This window comes from Kwoniella europaea, chromosome 1, assembly GCF_036810445.1.
Source record: "Kwoniella europaea PYCC6329 chromosome 1, complete sequence".
In the NCBI taxonomy this organism is placed as follows: domain Eukaryota; kingdom Fungi; phylum Basidiomycota; class Tremellomycetes; order Tremellales; family Cryptococcaceae; genus Kwoniella; species Kwoniella europaea.
The window spans coordinates 15,154,991-15,179,355 of record NC_089487.1 but is presented as its reverse complement, the minus strand read 5'-3'; the positions used below and the strand labels follow the sequence as shown (position 1 = coordinate 15,179,355).

Sequence of the window (24,365 nt, the reverse complement as noted above, 5' to 3'; positions counted from 1 at the left end):
TGTATTTCCTGGTATATGGATTTTTCTTCCCTGACACATAGTATGTATGAGGCGAATGATCAGAAAGGACCTCGAAAGAGCCAGTGGGTCTGAGCATAAGATCGAGTATGAAACCAGTCTCGATTCGTCTATATAAGATCGACCCTGCTATATCGTGAAATTGATGATTCACTTGAAGACATATAGCGAGCGATGGACGATCAGTGGAATGCAGGTGGCGGAAGATCTCTTCCAGGAGTTCGAGGGGTAAGCTCGAAGCGGGTGATACTGTCATTGACTGACGCTAAGGTCGATATGATTAGCTTGCGTATTGTCTAAGATCGAAAGGATAAAGTCACAGGTGTCCGTAATTCTCCGGCCCAGGCTCTTTCAGGTATCATCATACTTATGAGAAGCGGAATATCTATGCGAAAATGCGATATGTTGGGCGGTAAGTCGCTCTAAGAAGCATCAATCATGGTTATAGATTGTCGTGTCAAAGATGGATATGGGTCCGGAAATAGGGACCGAGGAAGTGACCGAGAAACGGAATAAGGTTATTCATTGAGTCAGTGTATATACGTACATGTCATGTCATATGTATACAGATTCATAAACATGTTACGACAGACGGGTAATGACGAAGTACGCATGTTTGATGTTGCTTGGGTAATGATCGGAAGGGGTCTCTTCATATGGGAGTATTTCGAGCGACTCAAAGGTGATGTAGATCATCTGTTGTTGATGATGTTGTCAATGAGTTCACTGAGCTGAATGATCGACGATGAGGCCTATGATGACAGGGCAAGAGCGATGAATAGTGGTGAGGTTGTTATGATCACGTTGACGTCAATCACCATCAACACACACACACACACACACACACAAGACCCTGATGCACGGACCCACACTCTGGATCCCATTCATTTGCCACTCAAGCACGGACCTTGATCACATTAGACAGACTGCAGTATCCTCCATCGTCATGTTTGCTTTCTTTTACACTCGTTCTGATCGATTCGAAACAGCGCAATAACACAAACAGATTGATCATCATCAGGAGACCATGCCAGACGCCGCTGCCGTCATAAGAGTTCAGCTGACTTTCGAGAACGACAAAAGCCCCGCAAGTCGACAACGTTAGCTCCACCGCTTCCTCTCCCCACCGAGATCCTCTCACTTGTCTTCGCCTACCTTCTTGATACCGACCGAAAATCCCTCGCGCGATGCTGCAGAGTGTCCCACTCCATCTTCAGCATCGCCGCACCCATCTTATATCGACGAATCAGAATCTCCAATGTTCTTCGTAGGGATTCCCGAGTCGATCATTCCCCTGACCGCTACACAGCTACCGGTAAAGAAAAGACCAACACTCGAAAGAAGAAGCTCCTTAAGAATGCCGAAGTGGTGACCTTCGATGATCATCATGCTACTTGGTGTGGTAATAAAACCTTCAAGTATCCCAAACTCAAGATCTTAGTCTTGAACTTGGCTCTTGTCGGGTTAGGATCGGTGTTACATTCAAATGATATCCTGGAGAAGCAATGTAGCTTGGTGAAATGCCTTGAACCCAACAAGTTGGTATTGAACAATATGAGTCTCATCAATATTCAGACATTCGACATGTTTGGTGTCCCTCATAAACTCTTTGGTATCATCGAAGAAATCACTCTTATCGCCCCCCTCCTCCCTGGTAAACCTCGAACGATCTACGGTGGATTCGCAACAATGCCCCAACTCAAAAAATTAGTCTGGATCTTCCGTACAGTTTCTCCAGGTCCCAGATGGGTTCCAGGAATCCATGATATGTTAGGGGAGAGACAAATGTCCAAACTCGATAGTGATTTACAAGCATTAGCAAATTTCATGAACGGGATCCCGGTGGACGTCCCTACCTTTATCGTCAACATAGGTTCAATGCATCATAGATACGTTGGTGAGGATACATGGAATGAAAGAAGAATTCAAGATAGTTTCGCAAACAAGCTTAAACAGGCCATGATCGCGGAGAAACTCGACGACTGGAGACATCGAGATGAAGCCAATCAATTGGGAATCGAAGAGAGAAGAGATATCGCCATCGGGAAAGCCGATTCAATCCAAATGTTGACGATGAAAGAATACCTTGAAAATCACGATTGGACGGGAGAATTCGACTACAGGGAAGCGAAACTTTGGCTCGCCTAGAAAGCGCGGGGAGGACGGCCATTATTTGTATAATAGATCAGAATCGGAATATAATTAGTAAATGGGGAGGTAGAAGTTGGTCCATGTCCAAGCAATTTCATGCATCCGATTTATATATGTAATGATTACAACTCTGTTATTTATTCCCAAATACATACTACAAAAAGCTTCTGCCTCAAACTATATCGACTACTGTAAGAAACCAGACGATTTCCATTGTTTGACCCATAACGCTACGATGTCGGAATCGATAGCCTTGACCTCTTGTTTCATCGTAGGTGAAGAAGCTTCGACTTTATCAACTTTGAATTCCATATGAGGTCTTTCGGTCTTGTTACCAATTCGATTCTGGTAGAAGTTCTATTAAACAGTTGGAGGAAGATAGTCAGTATGATACAGGATACTCTGAAAGATCGTTTGATGACTTACCAATAGTTTATAAGTTGGATTGGCGGTAACATCCGAATTCGACTTCGCCAAGTTCTCCAGCCAAGTGTACCTATCGACTGTCTCGAACTTCAATCCACCTTTCTTCAATCCCTCTAATATATCACTCCAGCTTGCCAAATGAGCATTGAGTACGTGATAGACATTACCCGAGGATGGCTGGGCGGTGTTCAAGTTGTTCAAAACGATTTCAGAGATTGTTTGACCAGCTTGATCAACAGGTAACCAAGATGGTTTCTCTTCTAAGAACGGTAAAGTTCCAGTGGTATTGGCTGATCTGAACATCAATGGCCAAGCTTCAGTTTCGTTCCACACTCCGTTCTCTTTGTCTCCAGCTAATTGACCGATCCTCAATACTCCGACTCTGCCCTGAGTCTCCTTTGATGCTCGCTCCATGATTTTCTCTACTACCCATTTAGATCGTCCGTAACCCATTCCTCCGGCAGTTACAGGTGAATCAGAGAAATCTTCGTTGACGATTGGATCAGGTCGACCTTGTACTGTTCCTACCGAGGAAGAGAAAAAGAAAGCCGGTTTGATCTTTTTGGGTGATTTCAAAGTCAAGTTAAGCAAGTTGACTGCTCCTCCGATATGTTCGTCAAACGAGTTGATCGATAATACGAAGTTGACTGGCCAAGCATTGTGAATGACAGCGGTCGATTGGAGTCTGAGTAATTCGTATTGTTCAGGTGCCAAACCGAGATCAGGCTTGTTGACATCAGAAGCGAACGAGATGATCTTCGACTGAGCTTCAGGTGAGAGCTTCCTTAATCTCTGAGATAAGGAATCTTGTACTCTCTTGAATGAATCTTCGTGGGATTTAGCTCGGGAGAGACAGATGACTTTAGCTACTTCTGGTCTTCTGACTAACTGATCTAAGATGTGAGCACCCAGAGATCCAGTAGCACCAGTGAGGACGATAACCTCTCCTGAGTGACCGTTGATCTGAGCATCGGCTGGACCAGAGGACGAAGCATCGCCCTTGAATAGTTGAGAAGCATATCGATCGACCATCTCTAACATTGTCTTGTGGGCTACTTCAGGTGAGTTGGATGCATCTTGACCAGATTTGACTGAGAGGAGGTAATCGGCAAGAGCGGAGACGGATGGATGTTCGTATACGATATTTTGACCGAGGTTGACGTTCTCACCGAGCTCCAGAGATTTCGTAATGACGTTTCGTACTCTGGTAGCTTGGAGCGAATCAACACCATAAGCGAAGAGATCGGTCGTTGGTGAAAGACCAGCAGAAGCTTTTTCACCAAGAGCAGTAAGGATAGTCTCGGTTAGGAAAGCTTCCATCTCAGGTTTACTAGAGATGTCCTTCTTGGGTTGACCGGTCCCGTGCTCGAATCGCTCGTAAATAGCGTTGATGATATCACCGAATTTCTTGTAGCAAGCTGGTCGGAGGATAGACATTTTGGTGGCCTAAGTGAACACTATCAGCATATGCGGAATGAACATAATGGCGGAAGAAAGAAGAACTTACAACAGGGATCTCAGTACCGTAAGGAAGGATATCAATCATCTCAGGAAGGATTCGAGAGTGTGTAGGGGCATTGGCATTGGCGTCAGCCACAACAGGCCAGATAGCGTCGATATATGCTTTCTTGTCTTTGGCAAGATCTTTGCCTTGTTCGGAAGGAAGGATCAAAGCACCGGTCTGGGGTCGAGCATCACCGAAGACGATACACTCGGCAACCAAAGGAGAATTACCTCGCTATGAGAAACATCGGCATTAGCTCTACTTACGTTTCTATCAACAGAGTCATATCACTCACGATGGCCAATTCGATAGGAACAGGGTTAGTCTTCTCACCCAATGTCTGTGTGAGGGTATCATCCAATCGACCGATGTACTTGAACCAAGTCTTATGTTCTGGATGTTGAAGTACTAAATCCTTTGTACAGTACGCACCATCTTCTCTGTTACTCATGATCTTAGCTGGCCAACCATCTCTAACGACCACTTCGAACGTATCTGAGCCCTGAGGGATCAGTTCGAGGTATTTCTCAATTGGTCCTTCGGCTCTGAGCCAGTTCCATGCTTTGTCGTTGACGTAGTCCGCTCGTCGAGAGGTCATAAGAGCACCGGTTTCTACAAATAAAAAAGCATCAGCTTTGTTGGATCTCACAGAGGGGCAAGAAGAAGAAGGTGAACTTACCAGTTGTACCGTAGAAGGAAATGAGGTTGACACCAGCCTGAACCAATCTATCACCTAGGTCATCTGGGACAGCAGCACCAGCGAAGGAGACAGCTTCAAAACTTGCCAATGCTTCTACACCTTCGTCGGTCTCAGCGAGCAGTTTGAGGACATAGGGTACAGCGAAGTGCTGAACGGGTGGGGTAGGAGAATTCTTGATTATTCGACAGATGTTGGCTGAAGTAAGAGGTAGATGAGGAGGCATGAGGGTGAAAGTCTTTCCATGGTAAAAACATCGGAAACTATATTATCAATCAGGTACATTAGTGGCCTATCGACATGGATGACGATGATGTTGGCGAATGGAAAACTTACATCGAGAAATGACCGAAACCGTGGAAAAGAGGTAGAGCTGAGAATCCAGTTTTGGGTAATGACTGAGCTGCATTCGCTATCAACCCGTAATGCGAGATGAATACTGGTTTTGGGAAACCTGTTGATCCAGATGAATGCAATACCACACAAGTTCTCTTGGCTTCTTGTTCTGGTGTAAGTCTAGCTGGGTATTGGGGAATCTTGGCATCCCGTACTCCGCCTGGACCCCAAAGTGGATACCTAGTTTCGGGCACAACCTACATATGTTAAAACGATTATCAGTTTTCCGTAGGTTTTCCAACGGTAGCAAGGCACTCACTTCGAGGCTTATACCTTCCTGAGCCAAGTGAGCTTGTGCATCTTTGGCAGTTTGCTCGAATTTGGTCCCATATATCAAATGTGTACTCTTTGTGGTCTTGCACAAATGGGCTACAGCTGCTGTTGAGTTATTGACTGACAGTAATAAAGCAGTAAGACCGAGTTTAGCAAGAGCGATTTCCAATAGTGTTTCATCGATAGCGGTGGATGTGAGAACTGCAATGACTCTCTCGGGGGGTATTTCTCCCGAAGAAACGGTTGGTTGGATGTTCAGCTGAGCGTAATGTGCCGCCAATCTATCTACTGCGCGGGCGATGTCCGAAAAGCTATTTTGGATAGGATGATCAGTACAAGTGTCCTCGTCATCACAGCCAGACGACAGGAGGCTCACGTGAGGGTCATCAACTTCTCGCCGAACTCAGCGGCACCAGTATGCACAGCGGGTACATCCCCTTGTTGCTCTACATGAATGGTCAGCTTGGTTGCTGGGTTTCCGAGACGCGCGAGATGGATGGAGATCTAACTTACCAGCCCTGAGAGCTATAAGCTCCGTTATTGATTGGGCATTGAATGAAGGAGCAGGCATGATATCTATCTATCTCAATGTGTCACTGTCTAGCGTGATGTAACATGTAATGTTGAAAAACAAGAACTTCTCGAAATGCTCTGAGACTTATGGTGATGACTATTTATTTGGTCAGCGGAAAGATCGGATCATCCGGTCAGATATTCGGCCCCAGGTGGATAGGGTGGATCAAGTGGGTACTGTAGAAGTGGATCGCTATCCACTCGACCACGTTATCGCAGTCGCTTTTTTAAATAAGCTTGAAATGATATCCACTTAACATGTTTGTGCCTAAAGTAGAAATGTTCAATGCTGGAATCGGTTTACTTGACGTAAGACGATCCATGAGAACGCCTCGCAAACCCCGTCAAGTGGGTATCACCTCTCTCCCCTCCTCTCCTCTTGAAGGCAGCCTCTGCCAGCTTGAATGGGATTCAAGGATAAAGTTTATGTCAACCAGGCTGTGTGCTTTTCTTCCCTGATTCTGCCGGCTAGACTTGACGAACATGTGTTATTTTTGTATCTTCCAAGACTTTTCTCTCTATTCATGCCTTCGATCATGGCCATGACGTTCTTAAACCCTTTCTACCCCACATGCGCAGTGGTGTTTGTCTGAAAGACACCAAGAACGGACCGCTGGAACGGACCGTCCGATCGAGGTACCCCGGTGGACTCCATGTTGTTACCCCTCATCAGATATCGTAAGCACCATGGGGAACTTGAGGTGGATGTCCTTCTTACACTCAACGATATATAAACCGCCCCCCTGGTACCCCTCAAGAATGAATCCTTCTGTCCCCAGACACACTCACTCCAAGTTAACAATTTATCGAGTGAAGTTAAGCGAGTGATTAACTTATCAAAATGGCTACTCGACATCATCAAGAGGACGCAGCGGATTTTCTCCCGGCCGATCCTATGCCAGCTATCAATACGAACTTCGATAAAGACCTCGAGGCTGGTAAAGCCACTACTGAACACGTCGAGAACGCTTCGATCGCTGAGAAGCAAGGCGCTGAAAGAGATATCCATTACGATGGTGGTGACGATGCAGCCAAACCTCGAACTGGTCTCAGGAAGTTGCTCAGACGAAACCCTTCGATGGAATTCATGAGGGAAGTGGCAGAAGCGAATGCGACTGAACTTGATCCCTACGAAGTCAAAAGGGTGAGTCCTGCCGATATTCAGGTGATACCACTGCATGAGGCTGATCTTGCTATAATACTGCCTCAGGTCGAACGAAAAATCTACTGGCTTATCGTACCTGCCTTATTCATCGATTATATTTTCTACTATGTTGATAAGACTACTTTATCTTATGCTGCTGTAAGTGTTGTCCACCCTCCCTCTACTCTTTGATCAGGCACTAACACTCGCATGACACAGCTGTTCGACTTCAAAAAGGATCTCGATCTCAAAGGCAATGATTACAACAATCTCTCATCCATCTTCTACATCGGTTGGTTGGTCTGGGCCATCCCAGGAAACTTATTATTGGCAAAATTCCCCCTTGCGAAATACCTTTCCATCAACATCTTCCTCTGGGGTGTATTCTTGATGGTTCAAGCGTCATCTAAAGACAATGGCGATATGGTGGCTTTCCGATTCATTTCAGGAATGTTTGAAGCAGTTGCCGATCCATGTTTCGTCGCCATCACCGGAATGTGGTTTACTCGAAGACAACAACCTACAGTTATTGGATATTGGTACGCCGGTAATGGTGTTGGTATCGCTTTAGGTGGATTAATAGGATACGGTATCGGTCATATTGGTGGTTCCTTGGCTTCGTGGCGATACGAGTTCTTAATCATCGGAGCCGTCTGTTCACTTTGGGCTATTGTCATGGGTATCTTAATCCCCGATGCTCCCCACACGGCTAAATGGTTGAACCGAAGAGAAGCTGTTGTGACCATGTCTAGAAAACGACACGATCACCACACCGTCGAGAAAAGACAATTGAAATGGGACCAAGTCATCGAAACTGTCAAAGATATCAAGATTTACCTTTACTTTTTACTCGGTTTCTTCGCCAATGTTCCCAATGGTGCTACATCAAACTTCGGTACTCTCGTCATTAAGGGGTGAGCTCAATCGTATCACTCTGAACGTACTGTGTTCAGAATACTGACTGATTGTTGTTCCCTTCAGATTCGGTTTCAGTACCCTCAACGTCACACTTCTACAGATTCCTTACGGAACTTTCATCGCCCTCATGATCCTCATGGCTATCTTTGTCAATCACAAGACTCATCACTTGAACATCCGAACCCTCTTGATGGCCGGTGTAACATGTCTGACCGTCATCGGCTTTGCTCTCATGGCATTCACCAAGGGTACTGCACCTCGATTGATAGGATACTACCTCACTGGATCATCCAACGCCGTGTTCGTATTGGCCCTATCCCTCGTCAGTGGTAACGTCGGAGGAACAACCAAGAAAGTATTAGCCTCAGCTGCTATCTTCTTAGGTGTAGCCGTCGGAAATATCGTTGGACCATACTCCTTCTTGACATCGGAAGCCCCAGTTTACCGAACAGGTATCATCGTCTGTATGGCCTCTCGAGCTGCCGAAATCTTAGTGATCCTAGGATTGAGGTTCTGCTTCGTCATCCCCAACAGGAATAGGGATAAGAAGTTCAACGAAGGTGATGAAGCTTACAACCCCGATGTTCAAGTATTTGTGGATCTCACCGATAAACAAAACTTGCACTTCAGATACGTCGCTTAGGTCTCCCAAGGACTCTTGGGAAAAGCAGGGGAAAAGATATTGGATTATCAATTTAGGTTTATGTGATTGTGATTGCGGGGATTGCACGAGGAGAATCAACAAGTGATGTAGGCATGTACGCGCTCTTGTGAATTATGTAGATTGTTATAGTTCCAAAGGTTTATACTTGGATATATGTACGAATGCAGCCAAAACCGGAAGTTGAAACACTCCCATGGAGCACGGACTCGTCCTCGATTATACCAAAGAGATCAATGCGTTGATGTGAAGCACAGACGATATGCGATATGCGCACTGACCTTCCTTGCGTATGCGATACACAGCCATGAGACGAACATCTGATCAACTTCTCATCATTTGTACACCCTTCTTTACTTATCCTCATCTCTATCTATTGGGTCAGTTATCCATCCTCCTCTCATCAATCTTAGTACCAAGAGATACCAACCGGACTACAGCACTATACCATGCCGGTGAGTGCAGACTGTATCACGTTACAAAAGTATGCTAAATACAGTACGCTTGATTTACAGCCCAAGCGTGCCCGCAGATCCTCCAACCGTCATCAGGACCGCCAGGTCAACATTCCCTCATTACCTAACCAAGTTGTCCATCACATCCTCTCCTACCTCACCTCATACAATCAAGGTACCCTCGCAGCATGTTGTCTCGTATCGAGGCAATGCGATGCCATCGCTCGAACTCTACTCTGGAGAAGAATAAGAATCTCTCCCCCAGCTCGCCCAGCACCCAGACCGACAGTCTCGAGAAGCATCCATGAAGACTCGCAGAATAAGCCGTTGGATATCTCACACTGGAGAGAACAATCAAGGAATCTTGTCCAATTTCTGTCAGTGAGCACTCACGACGATACATGGTGTCATTTCAGCCATCCTAGACAGTTAGATCTTCCAAATCTGAAGGTACTAGAACTTGACGCTAAAAGGAACACATTTACCGCATGGCCTTCGAGCGTAATCCATACATGGCTATCCGATGATCAAAATTGCCTTTTGTTGAAAAGTCTTCGTCCAAAAGTAGCGATCATTCGAAAGATCGGTCAAGAGCCATTCAAACTCCAATGGCGAGGAGTGCCCCTCAGAACCTGGTCAGAAATCATAACACTCGTCATGATTTCATCATCGATAAATCCTCGTGAACACCATTCTTATCGCTGCCCTATTCCCGGTTTCATCAATCTCCAAAAGGTGATTTGGGTATACGATCCTCAAGCGTTCCGCTCCACTCCCTCGGGCTCCCCTTCAAAGCCCCCCATGAGGGGCGATACCTCAATAAGTATCGGAGATTTTTTGCTCTTGCATCTCTTGGAGACGTTCGTCGATGTCCCCATAATGATCGTCAATCTGGGTCAAGCGCTCGATATCGATTGTGTACTCCCATCTTGCCCGAAATTGGAGATGGTGACATCACTTCAGAAGATATCTTCAGACATAATCTGACCCATCGAGTGAAGAGCACAAATGTAATTACCAGGATTAGAAAGGAAGATTTACCCAGAAAGCAGGGCTTGATCGATTTTATGAATCTCAAGGAATTCATGGAGAAAGAGAATTGGAAGGATTGGTTTGAAGAAGAAGAAATGATGAATTGGGTGGATATCATGGATAAGCACAGCGGTTAGGAGGAAATCGAAGGGTAAATACTGTAGCTGTAGACGGAGTGGCAGAACTCATTGTCAACGGATTATCCGAAAGCAGTCAGTCGATGATGGTAGCCAGGCCAGACAGGACAAATTGGTGTGAATATTTAAGTACAGCTCATTCCATGTATACCGTATCTCATGTCAAGAACCGTCGAACAAATGATCGGCTTAACACATTGCTGACCCGAACTATCTATTCGAGACACACACCAACCCCATACAAAGCATCGATACCTCATTCTACACACGACCAAGAGAAGCCATACCACTTAAATGCTTCTCGTTGAGAACCCATCATCTTATTGAAATATATGTATAACATCTCCGAAGGAACTGCTGTACAAGGAAAGTCCCCATAATCCTCAAGACTTATAATTCCTTTGTATAGTCAATGATAGCAATCATTATATTCTCCTTTGGTCATACAAAGGATAATATTGCAGACTAACAAAGTACTCGCCACTCGCCGCAGATATCTTACAACCTTGAGTTGGCTGAGATTTCATCTCCTTCTCACTTGACCTTGTCTTTCGAATCTTGGGCTTTTCACAAGGCAAGGAAGACGAGGAATCATGCCTATCAGTGAAATCACATCCCATCTACCTAACGAGATCATCCGCGAAATCATCAACAACCTATCCTCTTTCGAGAATAACACCCAGATACCTACCTTAGCTTCATGCTGCCTTGTCTCCAGAGCTTTCAGAGAGATGACCATTTCATTACTTTACAGACACATCGACTTGACTTGCGATGACGATACCTCGAGAAACGATCATTATGGTCGTCGAAAAGCAAATGGAAATGAGAGTCGCAATTCCGTCGCAGCCTTTCATCAACCTCATTTCATACCTCGACAGATGGGATATCTTCAACAGTACACCAAATCTCTTACTATCGACTATCATCCCCATTCCCGATGTTCTTCCCATCCCTCATTCGACATACTCGACCTACCGAACTTGATCGCCCTCCAGATGGATCTCGGTCCCGATCATCGATCGAATCATCTCCAGCGGTTCCATACAGGCCATTTACCCATTACTCAATCTACGTCAAAACCTTGTCCATTATTTGCCAGACTCAAGCCTGAGATTCTAATCTTCAGGAACGTGTCTACTCGATTATTGGATTTGCAATTACCCGATATTCACACAAGCATTTATGAAAAAGTCAAATCGTTAGTATTCATCTCATCGTCTTATGAGAAATATCGACCTTCCACTTCACCTCTACCCTTGCACCTACCCAGCTTACCCAGTATCAAAGAAGTGTATTGGTTGTTTGATCCAAGTATCAATAGTAAGGCGAAAGAGCAGGTGCTAATTCATAAAGAATGGTACAAAGTCAATACACATAGTATAACCCAATTGATCCTTCGACTACTACCATCACCCGATGTGAGAGTTAGTATAGTCAATGTAGGTAGTACGATACTGAGTGATCCTAATAGACGATATATGTCTATTGGGAAAAGGCAGGATGATATTGAGAAGCAGTTGAGAGACGAAGTTTGGGAATTCAGTATGCAAGATCCTTATTACTGGGATTGGGACAAGATCGAGCTCGAAGTCCGGATGAATAATGTTAGGTTCATGGACCTGAGGTGGTTTGTAGCTCATGCGGAATGGTGGGACTGGATCGAACCTAGTGTGTTGGGTGATTGGAAGAAGGTCATAAATGGGTTGCCGAGGTGATTGATCACCGAAATTGGTGTTTGAATCTTAACCTTGACAAGTTCATGAGAAGAATCACGTACATGTTTTGTAGTTAGTACTGTGGAATTTCCGAATGTATATATCTGAGGTATCAAACGCTGTACATCTTACTCCCGCCCAACTTGTCCACTATCCATCTGACCCATAGCAACCCTCCATTCTTCCATCTCTTTCGGATCGAACCAATCCTTCCAATCCTCTTCCTCTAGGAACTGATCTAGACTAACGAACTTGAACAACTTCTGCCTATCCTCTCGGGTTTCATCTATCCGTGATTCAAGGTGAGTTGGAAAATTCTTTCTGAGTATATCCTCAGCTTTGAGATTATGGGTTCTACCAGTTTTCTCAACATCCTTCTCGCTATGTAGACGATAATGTCGTTTAGGTCCTACATTCACAATCGTTATTTGGATCTTGGGATATCTCGTGGATAAATCAAACATCAATTTATCCTCTATCGGCGTCCAATTCCCATCCTCATCAGGTTATACTTGAATTTGATCTTGAAATGCTTTAGGGTGGAAGATCCATATGACCCTCTTGAGATCCGGTAAGTCAGGTCAAAGACAATGATATCCACTCTTACCGCAATTCAAAGTTGATGAAACGAGTAAGAGCGTTTTGACACCTAGCCATGTACGTGGTGAAATCCCATTAGATTGATAATCAATTTCCTTCAAATAGATTTCCCGCATTATGACCGTGGTCGGCTGGGCATTCTTGAGTAATGCACAAAAACGATTTTTTGATATATAAATCTCATGGAATGTTCGTCGATCATCATCTGGTTGCCTATCGAGTAGGGGTTGACCAATTTCTAATGTTTTCAAATTGGGTAAATCCAATTGTCTAGTACTTGTTACAGTACTAGTTGATGATTGTTTGAGGCTGAAATTGAAATCACACCACGATCTGCATGATACGATACCGTCAGATGTCTCACATGACTCCGTAGTTGATCTGTCCAATATGTTATGTTGATTGATTCGCAGATAGTCGAAGATGCGGGAGGAGAAACGAGTCTAAGCCATCTCCATAGTATTGGACGAGCCAGGGAATCAAACTTCTTGGAGACGAGACAACACTTTGCTAGTGTCCCTTGATCGTAGGTGGTAAAGCATGAGAGGATGTTGATGATCTATTTGGGTAATGCAAGAAGAGCGGATTGTGAATGATATATTGGTCGATTGGGCTTGCACTTGCACGACTGTTCAGATATACGCTGTTTTTGATAATTCAGATTTCAAACGTCTTCATATCAGCTGAATGTGTTCAGTAACAAGTCTATTCCATGATATTATCACGTACAGGCATGATCTAGGTAAGTGGTAGCCTTGCCAATCAAGCTATGCAATATATATACTATGCAGGTGAAAGGACGATATCGATCACAGTAGGTTGCGAAGTTGGACGTGGTATGTATGACGCGTCGGAAATTGGAGGCGGACAATGTGATGTATTCACGAGATCATAGAGTAGCTTGTACTGTTGTGGATGTGATCTAGTATAATCTATATTTTGGTGTATTAAACCATTCAAGCAAGATGGATAAGATAGCTTTGGAATGAACAACAGTAAATGGGAAGTATACGGTGTGCGGTGAGGAGCTCATTGCGGACTGATGACTTATTGATACGTTGGCGACGTTCCTTGCTTGGCCTGCGCCATGATCACCTCCATCTCCAAAGGGGATGTGGTATGGTCAACCTGTTGTGGGTTGGCAGTCAACACAACGATGTAGTCCATTAACAGAGACAGCACATACTTGCAGATCTCGTCAAGGTAATTCATATTCATATGGTGTACTGATGCCATAACTTCTTTTCGTCGATATATACTGTAAACTGCATACTGCATAATTCCTTTCTCTCGTCAATTCTAACAGCAATATTACTCCTACATGAATTTGGAGGCCTATACAACCATGTACAATCGTATATCAGCCAACACGACCATCGGAAGCAACTAACGACTTACCATGCTCATCAAGCCGGATAAACCGCCGGAATTACCACCACCGGTAGTCTGTTTCACTTGATATCAGCTATTACTGCTCAGGCATGGAGGAAAATCCACTTACACCTGAGAATTGAGACTTGATCAAAAGCTTCATGATAGTTTGACCGGCAGAAGTAACGGCATCTTGTTTGTTACCTTGGGCTGCACCGCCAGATTGGTCGAAGAGCTAAAGTCGCAGAGTCAGAATGTCGAGCCACTATACGTGTTCACGCAAGACATCACCCACCTTGGCAGCTTCTGACATAGCCATACCAATGATCTATGGTACCCATTCAAATTAGTATAAATAACAATGCGATGAACTTTAACAGGGATTGAGCCAAGACTCACCTTGGATTGCATGTCACCACCACCGCTACTCTTGGCAGCTTGGTTATCACCAGAAGTGAACGCTTTGAGGGCTTGTAGAGCAGCGGCGCTGGGAAGTGAAACATAAGTCAGCACAAGTAAATTACACTACAACTTGCGTATATCATGTTACTGCTGATAGTTGGAGATGTCGTTCCGATGAATAGTGGAGGGGACTGAAAGAGAATCATTTATGATTAAACTGAATCACTCACCTTCCAATGGCATTAGCGCTCATTCCACTGGCGTTACCCTGTCCATAAGCTTGTTGATGTTGTTGTTGAACCTTGTCTTCGTCGACATCGCCATCATCCTTGTTCATATTACCCAAGAATGACATGGCGGTGGAGAACAACGAAGAGTTTTCGTTACCGTTCGAACCGTATTGGTTAGCAGCATGGACAGCGGTGTTTTCGTTGACTATCATTCATGAAGTTGACGTTAGCAGCAACACATCGCAAACATGAGCTGAGGTCCTGGTCATGATCTGACCCAAATTGAAGTAAAACAACACTGACTTTGAGGTGCACCACCGAATCCACCTGAACCACCGCCGTAGCCAGCACCAGCACCGCCCTCACCGTGAGGTCGATTGTATTGCTCTCCACCGGTGTTACCGTAGTTGTTACCACCTCCATAATCACCTTGTTGTCCCCCATATCCACCTTGATCTCCTCCATAACCTCCAGGAGCTTGGTTCCCGCCGTATCCACCTTGGCCTCCTTGGTTTCCACCATAACCACCTACTTGTTGACTATCACCGCCATATCCCCCTTGTTGGGCGCCATATCCACCTTGTTGATTACCATAACCCCCTTGTTGATTGTTGTATCCACCTTGTTGTTGCTTGTTATCATCGTCTCCGTTGACTGATAAGATCGATCATCAGTTGAAGCAGGCGGTTCGGCCGAGGTACACTTACAAGCGTCTGAAAGCTTTTCTTGAGCTACTTTCTTGATGAAATCCATTCTGCCTGCGATATGCTGTTTTCGTGTTATTTTGGATGTGTCGTTGTCTCTTGAAACGTTAGGTATCAAAGGGATGAAGAGAAGGACGAAAGTGTGGTTGCAGGGTGTATATATATGTATAGGTAGTGAGGGTGATCTGATCTGATAGGTCGTGGTATGACGGTGATGCAGTAACACATGTTACGTCACCTGATGACGATGTCTGTGGCACAAAACATGTCCATGCACACAGATGCCAAGATAAAACAGATAATCCATCCCATTCCAGATCTTCTTATTAGACATGGACAAGCATGAGCAAGTGATGGATGACACGAGAATTCAAGGTTTGATGCCAAGTCCGTACCCGTGATGAGAGACTCCCCGTATCTGATGAATGATGATACATACACATATTCGTTACATTAGATGAAACGTTGAATGATGAATGATAAATGATGATAATTTCTACAAATAGTCCATACTCTAGTCATAACAGAATAATTCCCCTTTCTGACTCTTATCCCTCTATATTGATAGCTGAGTCGGGTCTCATTAATTAACACTGTTGATCTCGTCTTTCCTCTTTTTCTCGGATTGACACAATAGCTAATTGATCTTTCACCCAGCTGAAAAGAATCTCCCTTCCTCCTATATTCTAACCTTTCCACTAACGATTGATATATTATCAAACTTCTTAAGCAAAATCATTACTCTTCGCACCGCTCTTCTTCCCTTCAGGTGCATCACCACTCTTACAAGCTACAATTTTGATCTTTGGCGCTGTTACCGTTTCGGCCCTACCCACAAAAAGTGAATTCATCAGTACACGATTTCTCGTTATTATCAGCTCGTCTGCGATTGGAGGACATTGAACATGAATGATGTGAAAAATAATTAACTCACCCTGCACCTACACCTTCCATCTTAAACTGCGGATCTTTAATGACGAATGTCCATACATCGTCACATAATCTATAAGTTGCCAAATGACCCTAACATCAAGAATCATCAACATACTGCTGCCTATACATTGTGTGAGTTGGAGCAATTGCAGACTCACTTTCACGGTAGTTTTATTCTTAACTCCTTTCTGCAGACATTCAGTTAGGGATTTATCGAACTATTCATATCACCCCAAAAATATTATCAGCTTGACACCCATGTATGACACGGAAGATGCATCACTAAGGTGAGAAGTTGGTATATGATAGATGATACTTACCTGCTGTAATACCCTCATAGCTAGTTGAGGTGGGATATCACCCTGAGTGATCAGTTCGTCCAGAGCATCCGTAAGGGCTGTACCGATACTGCATCACAGTCATAGATGTGATAAGCTTGTCTCGTCTGCTAAGATGTCCGGTATTGCTAGCCTGCGGATAAGCAGACTTACCTTGATCCCCTATAGAATTCGTAATAACTCTGACCACCCGACATTATACCCTCTTTCCTTGTTCTGATAATTCAGAGGTGAAGATGTCGGAGGTCGATGGTATGTGATTGTGGTGATAAGTTATCGTCACCGCTTACAATTGCCGCTAGGAAGCTGTTCCTTCTGTTGTTCGAGTGATGATACTGCTCTCAACCTATAGAAGATGATTAAATTGAATCGTTGGAATACCTCCAGTGCTTCATCTCCGGGGTTGTGGGTTCTTTCTTGGTCATCATCTCGCAACTGACCCTTGGGGCTTATATACCTTTGGCCATCAATAAGGGTGGGCTATATAAGTTTATAAGGGTCTTTCACGTGGCGGTACAAAGAGACGCGTTTACGTGATGACAGGGAGATGCAAGAGAGTCGTTCAAGTTGAATGGCGGACGATTCAGTGATGCATATCGATTCACAAATTCGAGTGCATACGACTGAGTCATCAGCCACCTGCAGAGTAGGAAGCGAGGTCGAGACAGACCATTTACGTCGACACTAGGAAGAGGAGTCTCAGCCGAGTTGAAATATTCAGCATCATGATCATCCCACCGACCGCTTCTTCTTCCTCATCATCACAAGGGGAAGGTAAGAATAGTATATATCGATTGAAGAGAGGCACAAAGCTATCTGTGAGTTCACATTTTCATCTGCTATCTAGAAACTACCTACCCTTACTTTTCTTACATATAGTATATCGTACGAAAGCTGATTTATGATTTGATTGAAGCAGGAGATACCGCCCCTACCTCCCAATCCAGCTGTACCGGACCTTTCATCGTTGAACGGTCCATTCCAACTTGCAGAATACCTTTCTCTGAAAATCAGGAATGATCCGCATGACGTACAGGGTTTGATAGATGTTCCTGTGGGAGATAAGAGTATGGGTGGGAAAGCACCTGATAAAGATGTTGTGGGTTGATCATCCCATGATAACACACTCACTGTGTCGCATGTCCATTGAACAAGAAAATGAACTGATCTGTGTCTGCTGCTTTTTGTAATCTGTCTGTTCAGTGGATATATGAACATCTAAGGTAAGCTCCATCCTCTTGACATTCCACATGACAGTAAAGAAGCTGACAACCTTTATACGAGTAGACGACTACCTATCGATCTCACACCGTTGATCACCGCTTTACTACCCATATGTACTCGCGAGACATGTCCAGAGATGAAAGCTCATGAATGGTTGTACCTGTGTTCGGCACATGGTGGTGGAGCGGAGAGCTGTTCGGCCATAGACTATATCTTACATACGTGAGTGTGATGACATTCCACAGACAATAAGCAGATCAGCCAGCCTCATAAAGCAGCAGTTTCGGAATAATGTTTACGGGAATGAGGGGAGATGTTGGATTGGGGTAGGAGTAGGAGTTGCAACTGATCATATCGTCAATCAAAAGAAATGTAAATGTACTTGCTAATATGTGATTGATGTTTGGCGAACAGTCTAGATTCAACTACGGCTTTACTCAATTCGTCCCAAAATTTCCCATCGAGGTCAGTTTACCATCTTCTCGTTTACAATATTCCACGCCTCCCACAAGACAGCTCTTTAGATCTCACTGGTATCACTTCGTCCAAAGTTCATACAAGCACTCTTACCCTTATACTAATATTCTTTTCTCCTGTGTTACAGAATGCAAATCCCTCCATCATCCGTCTCCCACTTCCCATCCCTCTTCCGTCGGCTATCACGTATCTTCTCCCACGCATATTTCCACCATCGAGAAGCCTTCCAGCTGAGCGAGAATGAAACGAGTCTCTACTTAAGATTTTTAGGCTTATGCGAGAAATTCAACTTGGTTGGTAATTCGTTATTGCCCATTCCGAGAGATGCGGTGGTATCGTCCAAAACCAATGAAGAGAAAGATTCTTCTTCGAGTGATGAAGAAGATGAAGGGAGAGGTAGAAACGATGTTTCTTACAAAGAAAAGGAAAAGAGGACACAATCGTTGGATAGATCTTTACCGCCTACTACTATACAATCACCTACAAAGTCAATATCATCACCTTCCAAACCACCTGGACCGACTCGAAACGAGACTCTCAAACCTGATCAGACGACCGAACAAGGCTATGGTACGATACGTGATAGCTCCGAAGTGCCCAATATACCAAATAGTCCATTGAAGTTTGGAACAGGAAAAGGTAAAAATACTTTAGGGAGGGGTAAACAACCTAGAGCTACGATGCATTGGGTTGATCAAGCTGGTGAAGCTATACCCCCTTTACCCAGTTCTGATGCGACTTCAGAACATACTTCTACATTTTCAACTTCACCGGGTAAAGATACGAATAAGAATAGAGATAGATCGGAGAGTATAGATACGGTCATTCATCTTAATGAAGAGTCGGAATTAGAATCAGAAGCAACGACAAGTCAGAACGAGAGCCAAGATCAGTCTGTCACTATTCCGGATGAATTGAAAGAGGAGAATTTGGAGAATATCGAAACTCCCCTAGAGAAGGAGAGTAAGCAGGAGGAATCAGGCTTAGCAGAAGAGGAAAAGCTAGAAGTAGAAGAAGTAGTAAAAGAAGGAGAAGAAGAGATAGTACCTAAAGATGAGATTGAGTTACTGGAGGAGAAAGGTGAATTGAGTCCTGAGAATACTGTGGCTCCACTCGCTCCGTCGTCGTCCTCATCGACGGAAACTCAAGCAGAGGCAAAGAAAGTTCACTCTGATTTGTCCGGTGATGCACAGGAAGTAGAGTCAGTGTCAGCTCAGGGGGAGAAGGGCAAGGAAGATATCAGACCCCAAGAAGCGAATCCGGAGATAGAAGAGGAATCTCAAGGAGAAAAGAAAGATGATGATGATGATGGAATACCCAAATTTGTCCCCAACGCTACCGAAGAGAAATCTACTTCCACATCGGCAGGAGCAGAAACGACAAAAGGTAAAAACAAAAAGAAATTATCACCACTCTCCAAACCACTCACCTCTTCGTCCTCTTCCTCGGGTACGAACGTATCTATACCTAGTCCTATCAAGGGAACGGGTAAAGGTAAATTGGTTCCAGCTGAACTATCGAGTCCTTCTCAATCTATCGCAGAGGATGATAGTGATAAGGAGAAGAAGGAGAAGGAGACAGAGAAGGTCGAGGAGAAAGAAGTTGACAAGAAGGAATGATAAATGTATTGTAGTGTGTATGATGATATGATCATACTAGGATTCTTCCATTGTTAAGTCATTTGATACGGTTTAGAGATCTGTAAATAGTTGTGTATATCCATTTTTTTCGACTATCATCATCATCGTCATCATGCATCATTGACTCGATTTGATCATTCTATCAACTGCAATTCAAGTTGGATTGCATATGAACCATTCTTTGGTGGAATTGCGATCCCCATCCCCATCCTGTGCTAGGAATGTGATCCGTCCCGGAAACATACAGACCAAATGAATCTCATTCTCTTGAGCGAAAAAGTGAAAAATCGAAACCGCTGATCAAGAGATTAAAATACAACATCGTGTAAATGCATGTTAGACGTATGAAGTGACACTGATCTTGTGCTTCTATCCTACTGTATTTCAATTTCCATTTCCATTTTGACTTCCACTTCAGCTTTGTTACCTTATTATCGTCGATAAATTGGGGAAAGGATTCGTTTTAGCCAAAACTACCATCTGCTTCTCATGTGATATGTAGCCTTTCATGTAGCCCTATCAAGGACGAAACAAAGTAAGTCAGTAAAAGTGATCTATCTGCCTTTAATTGCTAGAAAGATGAAAAAGGAGAAGGAAGAATCTTGGTTTGTGAGGGTATAAATGATCCGATATGAATGTATATGACCGTTGAAGAGTAGAAAACTCACCCTATATATCATATTGGCTACCATACATTCCACTTCATCCGAATCCACATCCACACCATGTATCTTCAAAGCAATCTGGAAGGTGGTTATGGGTATTCTCGTCGATTTATCTGATGCTATCCAGCTAGAAGTGAAAAAATCGAAGAGAGTCAGCGCGCTTCCCAAATCTTGTATGAGAGAAAGATCAGCAGAGATGATCAGACGGGCAAGTCACTTCTGACAGTCCGTCATACACAGGAAAGAAACGTATGCAATGATCAGGTGAACGTCACAACTTACGCTTTTTTGAATAACATCCGCAATCCTCCTTCTCTAGCTCTTTCCATGACCAAGTACGTGCTCATCCCTACCAGCCGCTGTTGAGCCCAATCCAACCTCTCATCGTATTCCCTGACATCTCCTGACTTGATCGCATTGATGAACGGTAAGAAGAGTTCTTCCAATCGTGGATGTAAGGATAGTAGACGACGAGAAGGGAGGGAGCCGCGTAGTAAGTGAAGAGGGATGAGGTATGTGAGAATAAGCCTATGTAGATGGGATTGTAATTAGCTCTCAAGGTCAATCGCAGCTAATCAATGAAGTTTGATTGGACAGGAAGAAGAAAGCAAATAAAAGAAAACTCACTCTTGATTACGGTGAGCGTCCGCTGGACAATTCAGTAAAGCCCATTCTAGTTCTTCTCCGGCCTATGTATAAAGATAAGCTCATGTCACGATATTAGTCACGACGAAGTGGACTCACCTTTTTATCTTCACCGTTCAAGAACGCCAACATTCCAATGTAGAAATGCCATGTGACCTGAACGAACGATCCCTAAGTGTAAGCATGGAGATGATCTGGTAGGATGAAGCAAAGATCTTGATGACTGACCTGATCATTCAATGGCGCTTCTTCGATTGGCGGTGTTTTGGAATCAGACGTTACGGCTCTAATTATATTCTTACACAAGTTAGGTTTTCCGACCTATAACAGTTGAATGTCAGCTTGGGGGAACCCAGCTTCTCATTGACGCAGACGGAATCCATCAATTTAGCTGACGTATGGAATGACTCACCTTGAAATAACATTTCAGACTTAGACATGCTACGTGATATACACCGGTACGCCTTGATTCTGATCCTTTAAATGTTCTGCAAATAAATCACCATTTTAGCTTTGTACATCGACATATGGATGATATCTTCAACCTTTGTCATACCTATGATTGAGATAAAAACTGAGACTTACCTATCCGTCGCACACATCGAGAAAGCTTTACTGACTGTCCTCGTACATTCCTCCAAGGAAGGCATTTTACCTGTACTAGAATATGTTACTTGATCTGCCTGAACCAATAGCTGTGTGAGCTAGCAGGTGCTACGAAAAAGATGTTAGAAGCCAGCTCACCTGTTCAGCTAGGTCCCTTAGATCTTGTAATAAGATATATAAGACTGGTAATACCCATGCCGATTGATCTTGGAACCATCGGTAAAACAGACTGAGCAAAGCATTCTGATGTGTATAGCTAGAACACCAGAAAGTCAGTACTAGCATGCACATTCGTATTCCAAGAGGTGGCGAACTCACGCTTCCTGATAATCTTTCTTAGTGTACAAGGCATATACACATGCACAATGCCTTATGGCTATTCCATCCCATGGCTCGGGTAAGGAGTGACCAGGGTTGCTCAGACGTCGTTCCTAATGGCATAGCGCATCAAGTCAGTACTCGATGACAAAAAGTGGTAGATCATATGGCTTACGTCTATGTGTCCTACTGTATCTGCCAGACCCCTAGCTGTCTTGTTATGCAATGAAAGTAGCCTGATTAGAGCCGCTGGTTCTTCATGATGTAATGGTTCGATGAACGAGTTGATATACTGCTGTAATTTCATGGTTGTCAATAGGGGTTTTATTGTTTCCTTCACTTGCTATATCCGCTGACTTCGTTCGAGCAGTTTGATATGTCTGGGTTGTTGAAGGTGGTATGTACGGATCCGTAAAAGAACGAGAGTTATCTGTTTCTCGTTTGACATCTTGAACATACACTCGCAGATGTACTCTTTACTCGTCAACAACATTCGACGTTGCCGAGCGAGTGATCTACCTTGTTTCGGTGTACCACTTTACCCACAAATGCAGATCTTCGGATCCGAGCTTAAGTTTTCTCAAATTCAATTTCACCTTTGGAGTATGGAGGTTTGTCATCGATCCAAAGTGAAAGCAACAGTATAAACAGTCAGTTCTCACATCTTCCTCTGGATACAGTCAAAGATCAAATAGATCACCGTAGCTCAATTAATTCACCTGGATCAGATACCACTCCTGATTCTCCCTCGCACTCAAGTAACAACACCTCTCCAACACAGTAAAACACAGTAGATCATCATACATCATGGCCGTCAGTGAGTTGACTGCTCCTTGTCCAAGATTCATGAGTATGATCATCAACTTACATCAATCTCTTAGGAACCCAATTTGAAAACTCGACAGATATCGGAGTATTCTCCAAACTCACCAACGCGTATGTACTTCCTCCCCAAGCTCGCCCCAACATTATCTGATTTGCTGACCTTTTCGATTTTGGCTATGACTATTTCAGTTACTGCTTAACGGCCTTAGCATCATCAACCAACTTCTACTCCGTCTTTGAATCCGAACTGGCCGACGTCATCCCAATCGTCCACACCACAATCGGAGGAACACGTATAGTCGGTCGATTAACCGCTGGAAACAGACACGGTCTATTGGTACCTTCCACAACGACGGATCAGGAACTACAACATCTTCGAAATTCCCTTCCTCCCTCTGTAGCGATCCAGCGAATCGAAGAGAGGCTGAGTGCATTGGGAAACGTAATAGCATGTAATGATTATGTCGCCTTGGTTCATCCTGATATAGATAGAGAGACGGAAGAGATCATTGCGGATACGTTGAAAGTGGAAGTTTTCAGACAGACCGTTGCTTCTAATGTATTGGTGGGAAGTTATTGTGCTTTGTCGAACCAGGTGAGTTGACTTACCTCTTATATCTCCAAGTACGAGTGCAACATTATCATAATCTCCTTGCAATCGAATGATCTATCATTCACCAAACCTGAACAATACTAAATATCCATCTATCAATCTCTTCACTTATGGATCATGAGTAAGGAAAGCTGACTTTCATCTTTTATCGTATTTTAGGGAGGCCTCGTTCACCCCAAAACATCTCGATCCGAACTCGACGAATTATCATCCTTACTTCAAGTACCATTAGTAGCTGGAACAGTCAACAGAGGATCAGAAGTCATAGGTGCAGGTTTGGTGGTTAACGATTGGTGTGCTTTCACCGGATTGGATACTACCGCTACTGAGATCAGTGTTATCGAAGCTACTTTCCGTGAGTACAGTGTTCAACATCTCCCACCTTCCTCACTGTGCATACCTCATTCATATTGTTCGAATGATTGTGACTTTTGCTAATTGTCATTATCAATCATCATTTACAGGTCTCCAAGGTCAAACTTCCGCTGCTGTCATCAATGAAATGCGTGATTCCCTTATCGATCACTACGCATAAATCGATAGACGGAACCGATCACTTTAGACACACTACAACTACTTTTTAACTTATATTGTCATGCATATACATACATATATGAATTCATATCTCCTGGAGGAAATATTCGAGTATATACATTATTGCCGTGTTATAA

At 43.9% G+C, this 24,365-nt stretch overlaps 10 protein-coding genes across 10 annotated transcripts; 5 read left to right on the top strand and 5 right to left on the bottom strand.

Annotated features, from left to right (window-relative positions):
* Window positions 1-597: 597 nt before the first annotated feature.
* V865_005793 (uncharacterized protein) lies at window positions 598-2,166 on the top strand (the record flags this gene model as incomplete). Its single annotated transcript, XM_066229562.1, has 2 exons — window positions 598-624; window positions 1,102-2,166. The coding sequence occupies 2 exons, from the start codon at window positions 598-600 to the stop codon at window positions 2,164-2,166; spliced, it is 1,092 nt and encodes a 363-aa protein (XP_066085659.1).
* A 189-nt stretch (window positions 2,167-2,355) lies between these two features.
* On the bottom strand, window positions 2,356-6,036 carry V865_005792 (uncharacterized protein; the record flags this gene model as incomplete). The annotated part of the gene is made up of 9 exons (XM_066229561.1): window positions 2,356-2,526; window positions 2,596-4,041; window positions 4,103-4,333; window positions 4,395-4,711; window positions 4,779-5,059; window positions 5,133-5,389; window positions 5,452-5,776; window positions 5,842-5,911; window positions 5,979-6,036. 9 exons carry the CDS (start codon window positions 6,034-6,036, stop codon window positions 2,356-2,358), a joined length of 3,156 nt encoding a protein of 1,051 aa, XP_066085658.1.
* An 843-nt stretch (window positions 6,037-6,879) lies between these two features.
* Window positions 6,880-8,743, top strand: V865_005791 (uncharacterized protein; the record flags this gene model as incomplete). Its single annotated transcript, XM_066229560.1, has 4 exons — window positions 6,880-7,182; window positions 7,249-7,341; window positions 7,402-8,096; window positions 8,164-8,743. The coding sequence occupies 4 exons, from the start codon at window positions 6,880-6,882 to the stop codon at window positions 8,741-8,743; spliced, it is 1,671 nt and encodes a 556-aa protein (XP_066085657.1).
* Window positions 8,744-10,978: 2,235 nt separating this feature from the next.
* V865_005790 (uncharacterized protein) lies at window positions 10,979-12,103 on the top strand (the record flags this gene model as incomplete). The annotated part of the gene is made up of 1 exon (XM_066229559.1): window positions 10,979-12,103. One exon carries the CDS (start codon window positions 10,979-10,981, stop codon window positions 12,101-12,103), a length of 1,125 nt encoding a protein of 374 aa, XP_066085656.1.
* A 128-nt stretch (window positions 12,104-12,231) lies between these two features.
* V865_005789 (uncharacterized protein) lies at window positions 12,232-12,819 on the bottom strand (the record flags this gene model as incomplete). The annotated part of the gene is made up of 2 exons (XM_066229558.1): window positions 12,232-12,578; window positions 12,711-12,819. 2 exons carry the CDS (start codon window positions 12,817-12,819, stop codon window positions 12,232-12,234), a joined length of 456 nt encoding a protein of 151 aa, XP_066085655.1.
* A 1,201-nt stretch (window positions 12,820-14,020) lies between these two features.
* V865_005788 (uncharacterized protein) lies at window positions 14,021-15,459 on the bottom strand (the record flags this gene model as incomplete). Its single annotated transcript, XM_066229557.1, has 8 exons — window positions 14,021-14,038; window positions 14,102-14,149; window positions 14,205-14,309; window positions 14,370-14,402; window positions 14,474-14,561; window positions 14,707-14,911; window positions 15,010-15,360; window positions 15,414-15,459. 8 exons carry the CDS (start codon window positions 15,457-15,459, stop codon window positions 14,021-14,023), a joined length of 894 nt encoding a protein of 297 aa, XP_066085654.1.
* Window positions 15,460-16,135: 676 nt separating this feature from the next.
* On the bottom strand, window positions 16,136-16,878 carry V865_005787 (transcription initiation factor IIA subunit 2; the record flags this gene model as incomplete). Its single annotated transcript, XM_066229556.1, has 5 exons — window positions 16,136-16,238; window positions 16,345-16,433; window positions 16,502-16,561; window positions 16,664-16,751; window positions 16,835-16,878. 5 exons carry the CDS (start codon window positions 16,876-16,878, stop codon window positions 16,136-16,138), a joined length of 384 nt encoding a protein of 127 aa, XP_066085653.1.
* Window positions 16,879-17,406: 528 nt separating this feature from the next.
* Window positions 17,407-20,001, top strand: V865_005786 (uncharacterized protein; the record flags this gene model as incomplete). Its single annotated transcript, XM_066229555.1, has 6 exons — window positions 17,407-17,499; window positions 17,601-17,780; window positions 17,885-17,904; window positions 17,969-18,127; window positions 18,320-18,370; window positions 18,510-20,001. 6 exons carry the CDS (start codon window positions 17,407-17,409, stop codon window positions 19,999-20,001), a joined length of 1,995 nt encoding a protein of 664 aa, XP_066085652.1.
* A 444-nt stretch (window positions 20,002-20,445) lies between these two features.
* V865_005785 (uncharacterized protein) lies at window positions 20,446-22,563 on the bottom strand (the record flags this gene model as incomplete). Its single annotated transcript, XM_066229554.1, has 11 exons — window positions 20,446-20,538; window positions 20,691-20,814; window positions 20,970-21,215; window positions 21,315-21,376; window positions 21,432-21,488; window positions 21,561-21,653; window positions 21,745-21,820; window positions 21,918-22,015; window positions 22,077-22,194; window positions 22,257-22,369; window positions 22,432-22,563. 11 exons carry the CDS (start codon window positions 22,561-22,563, stop codon window positions 20,446-20,448), a joined length of 1,212 nt encoding a protein of 403 aa, XP_066085651.1.
* A 500-nt stretch (window positions 22,564-23,063) lies between these two features.
* On the top strand, window positions 23,064-24,229 carry V865_005784 (eukaryotic translation initiation factor 6; the record flags this gene model as incomplete). Its single annotated transcript, XM_066229553.1, has 5 exons — window positions 23,064-23,073; window positions 23,138-23,192; window positions 23,271-23,676; window positions 23,854-24,049; window positions 24,159-24,229. The coding sequence occupies 5 exons, from the start codon at window positions 23,064-23,066 to the stop codon at window positions 24,227-24,229; spliced, it is 738 nt and encodes a 245-aa protein (XP_066085650.1).
* Between the last annotated feature and the right edge of the window lie 136 nt (window positions 24,230-24,365).